General features: G+C 66.0%; 2 protein-coding genes across 2 annotated transcripts in view; both read left to right on the top strand.

Annotated features, from left to right (window-relative positions):
• MNEG_9684 (hypothetical protein) overlaps nucleotides 1-442 on the top strand; it is a gene marked incomplete at both ends in the record, with an annotated part of 3,245 nt that extends 2,803 nt beyond the window's left edge. Inside the window, one exon of the mRNA XM_014041843.1 lies at nucleotides 41-442. Within this exon, the coding sequence (XP_013897297.1) occupies nucleotides 41-442 (402 nt within the window). The remainder of the gene's footprint in view (nucleotides 1-40) is intronic.
• A 1,361-nt stretch (nucleotides 443-1,803) lies between these two features.
• Nucleotides 1,804-3,817, top strand: MNEG_9683 (hypothetical protein; the record flags this gene model as incomplete). The annotated part of the gene is made up of 6 exons (XM_014041842.1): nucleotides 1,804-1,880; nucleotides 2,033-2,099; nucleotides 2,310-2,390; nucleotides 2,688-2,846; nucleotides 3,115-3,210; nucleotides 3,647-3,817. 6 exons carry the CDS (start codon nucleotides 1,804-1,806, stop codon nucleotides 3,815-3,817), a joined length of 651 nt encoding a protein of 216 aa, XP_013897296.1.
• Between the last annotated feature and the right edge of the window lie 64 nt (nucleotides 3,818-3,881).

Here is a 3,881-nt window from a genome sequence, read left to right as displayed (position 1 = left end):
CGCCGCGGCCGCGCGCGGCCGCCTCGCGGCCGCCGTCGAGGCGGGCGACGCGGCGGCGGCGGAGCGGCTTCTGTCCGAGATCACCCTCGCCCCAGGGGAGCTGCGACGCGACCTCCTCTGCCACGCCGCGTCCAAGGGTGATCTGGCAATGCTGCTGCTGCTGCTCGACCGCCTCGGCCCTTGGATGGGCGAGGAGGTGGACGCCGTCGCGTCTCTGGTCAAGAACGGCCACGGCCGGCTCATGCCCGCCCTCCACGCGGCCACGGCGCCGCCGACGACGGCGCGGCTGCTGCGGGCGTGCTGCAAGCTGTGCGGCCCATGGCTGGTGCCGGAGGCCGGGCTCATGCTGTGGGCGCTGCGCACCACGACGAACCCATCCGCGCTGGATTTGATGGTGGGCGCCGCCACCCTGTCGCTTAAGGCTGTTTTCTGCGTGTCTTGAGTCATCTTGGTGCTTCTATGCATATCCATGCTCGTTTTTCAGGCTCCCAGGGGACGTTCCCTCTCCTCTCCAGAACAGCCACAGCCTCATCTCTCCCGGCAAACCCTGCCGTCAGACGCCACCCAGGCCCTGCGCCGCGCCCCCCCTGCCGACCGCACCGGCGCGCATGCCACCCCGCCCGGCCCGCCGCAGATGGCCGAGTACGCGGGCGCGTGGCACGCCGCCTGCAGCAGCATTTACCTGGGAGGCCTCGTGGCGCCGCACCCTGAGGTCTCCCTGGCGCTCAGCCCCGTGGCGGCTGTCTGGACGGAAGTCTTCGCCGCCTTGGCGGCGCAAGGCGGGGGCGGGGGCGGCGGCGGAGGCATGGACGCCGGCGCCCCTGGGTGCAGGAGCGAGCCGAGTGTTGGGCGACTGCCGTGCACGGGCGCAGGCAGCGGCAGGGGCGGCCGCGGCAGGCACGGCGGCAGCAGCGGCGGCGGCGGGCGGCGGGCCGCCGCTGCGATGGGGCGGGTGCCGCATCCCGCCCCCGCTGAGCAGCGGGGGCGAGAGCCGGCGCTGGCGCCCGGCGCCGTCAGATTCACGGCGCGCATGATGCGGCTGGTGCTGCAGACGGGCGACCCGGACCTCATCAATCAAGCCCTCGCATTCTTGGAAAGGCATGCGGGGCGGCTGCAGGTCGCATGAGTGGCGGTCATCGGCAGCAGACTTCCGACATCCCTCCAATTCTAGGTAGAAACGAGGACTATGCATTGGTTCGCTGCTGTATCTGTTGGCTGGGGTTGCAACACTGTCTGCCTTCTGGCGTTTGTGTCTATCACGTGCCATGTTGTGACACACATGGCAAAGGGTGACGGTGCATGTTGTTGGTGGAGGCAACTACTGGGTCAACCCCCACATTGCCGGCACACAGTGCGCTTCGCTTGGCGCATAGATTGCTGTTTTCGTACCTTGTGGCATGGCGGTTACAGTACGTGTATGCCTGCCTCGAAGCAAACACGCTGCTCAACCATGCTCGGGACACCACCTGCCCGTGTCATGTCACGAGGATGTTGCTTTTGTAGACCCGTCAACGCTAAATGTCGACTTGATCGACAGTGTCGGCGCTCATACTCGCACAACAGCAGCCAAGATTTCCATAGATGGGAGTATCACTTAGCAAATCAAGTGTGGGGTACTTTTGTAGCACTGGCTGCAGCAGGCACTCGGCGACACCGCGGCACCGGGACGCGTCGCCGGCCTTGCGCTTTGTTACGCCACTGTGTAATGAAGCATCGGGATTGGACCAGCGTGCTCATCAACCATAACCTGGCAGCATGCGGGCGCTCATACGCAGTTTATGATCTGTGCTGCGAAGGGCCGGAATGGAGCGCGCTTTGAACTCTCTGCGCTCGATATCGCGCAAGGCCATCAAGGAAATCAACGCCAGCGTTGAGCACAAGTGCGCTCGCAACACCTGGCTGCGTCCGTGGTCGGGGTCCAGGAGGCTTGGCCGTGGCTCGTAGCCTATAGAGACGTGTGAAAATAATTGAACGGACCCATTCAGGGCGGCTGCCAACGGCTTCTGCGCCGCGCGTCGTGTGCCTTTTGCAGGGAATGGCCCGCCACCGCGGCCGACTACGAGTTGCTCGAGGACTGCGGCCGGGGCGTGAGCGCCACAGTGAGTAGCTGTGGCAGCTGATGCATGCATTCAGCAACGGTGCCGTCCACGCATTTGGTCATCGAGAAGAGCTCGGAAATACATCGCCCTCGCGCATGCCGGCACCCGTGCTGTTACCGCCGCCAGCCGCGCCGCCGCCGCGCCAGCGGCGCACCGCTTGGAAGAAGCCGGCCCACAGCTGCCGCGGTTGCCGCGCCGCTGCCGCCGCAGGTGCACCGGGCGATATGTAAGAAGACGAAGGAGGTCTGCGCTGTCAAGAAGCTCAATCTCGAGAGCATCAACTGCAACTTGGTGCGGCGGCGCAAGCCGGCAGCAGCCCCTGGCCGCGCCCCGCGCTCTGCAGGCCGTCGCTGCTACCTGCCAGCTTGCCGGCACGCAGCAGCCCTTTGCCCGGCGCCGAACGCCCCGCTCGCTGCGCGCCGAGTGCGGGCTGCGCGACCGCACCGCGCCCGCGCGCTGCCGGCTGAGTCGAGCCGCGTCCATCCTGTCCAAGAACTGCCCATCCTCAACCCATCAACCCGTACCGCCCTGCCCGACCCCATGACATGTCATCCATCCGCCCACCCACCCCCCCTGGGGTCACCCCAGGATGACATCATTCATGAGGCCCAGACCATGAAGTCGTACAGCCACCCCAACGTGCTGTCCCTCTACGCCAGCTTCGTGGCCGGGCAGGACTTGTACATGGTGACACCCTTCTGCGCGGGCGGCAGCGTGCTGCACATGATGAAGTACGGCCACCCAGAGGTGCGCGCGGGTTGTGTGTGTGAGTGGGTGCATGTGAACGCCTGCGTGGTGTGTTGGCAGACGTGTGCTGTGTATTGGGATACTCGGCGTAGCGTGGGGCAGAGGGGGCGGGCGCACGCCGCTCTTGCCTGCTGGGTCGCAGATCTGTATACGCGTCCGGCCAGGGCGACGGGCCGCATCATGAAAGAGGACATCGTTAGTGACAAATCCCCTGATCTGCAGTAGTCGTGGGAAATCTGAATGTGGCCTTGTGGTCCATCCTCCCCAGGGCCTGAGCGAGGTGGCGATTGCGACTGTGGTGCGCGAGGTGCTCAAGGGGCTGGACTACATGCACAAGAACGGCGGCATCCACCGCGATGTCAAGGTGTGTGATTGTGTGTGTGTGTAGTGTGTGTGTGTGTGTGTGTTTGTGTGTTGTGTGTCTGAGCGATGCTGATATATTGACTGATAAGCGCACCTGTTGTTTGTTTGAGAGACGACACTCAGTTTTTCTGCTGTGCCATGTATGCATGTATGCGAGCGTGCGTGGGTGTGAGTGTGTGTGGTGGGGGCACGCGGCCCAAGCGGGAGAAGAATGGGGGGTGCAGTGAGGGCGGCGTCAAGGGCGATGCAGGCTGGCGTGGCGCGGGCGGTGTGGGGAGGGGGGCGCGCGCGCCACGATGGCACAGTGGGCCGCAGCGTCGCGGGGTCGCGGAGCCGACGGCCCAGCGTTTCCGGCAGCGCCGCGGGCAGCAGCGGACGGGCCGCCCCTGACGCTTCGCGGGGCGCATCCTCCCCACTCCCCTGTGCACACTCCGCAGGCCGGCAATATCTTGATTGATAAGGACGGCAGCATCAAGATCGGGGACTTTGGGGTGGCGGCCACCGTCGAGCGCGGCGGGTCCTGGGGCAACGACAAGATGACGCGGACGACGTTCGTCGGCACCCCCTGCTGGATGGCGCCGGAGGTCATGGAGCAGACGCAGGGGTGAGTACCTGCCGGGAAGCTGCCGGGAAGCTGCCGCGGAGGGCGGGGGTGGCATGGGCGCCCGGGGG

The sequence above is a fragment of the Monoraphidium neglectum genome, assembly GCF_000611645.1.
Source record: "Monoraphidium neglectum strain SAG 48.87 unplaced genomic scaffold scaffold02024, whole genome shotgun sequence".
Taxonomy (NCBI): domain Eukaryota; kingdom Viridiplantae; phylum Chlorophyta; class Chlorophyceae; order Sphaeropleales; family Selenastraceae; genus Monoraphidium; species Monoraphidium neglectum.
The sequence above is the reverse complement of the archived record's forward strand: the minus strand, read 5'-3'. Positions and strand labels throughout refer to the sequence as shown.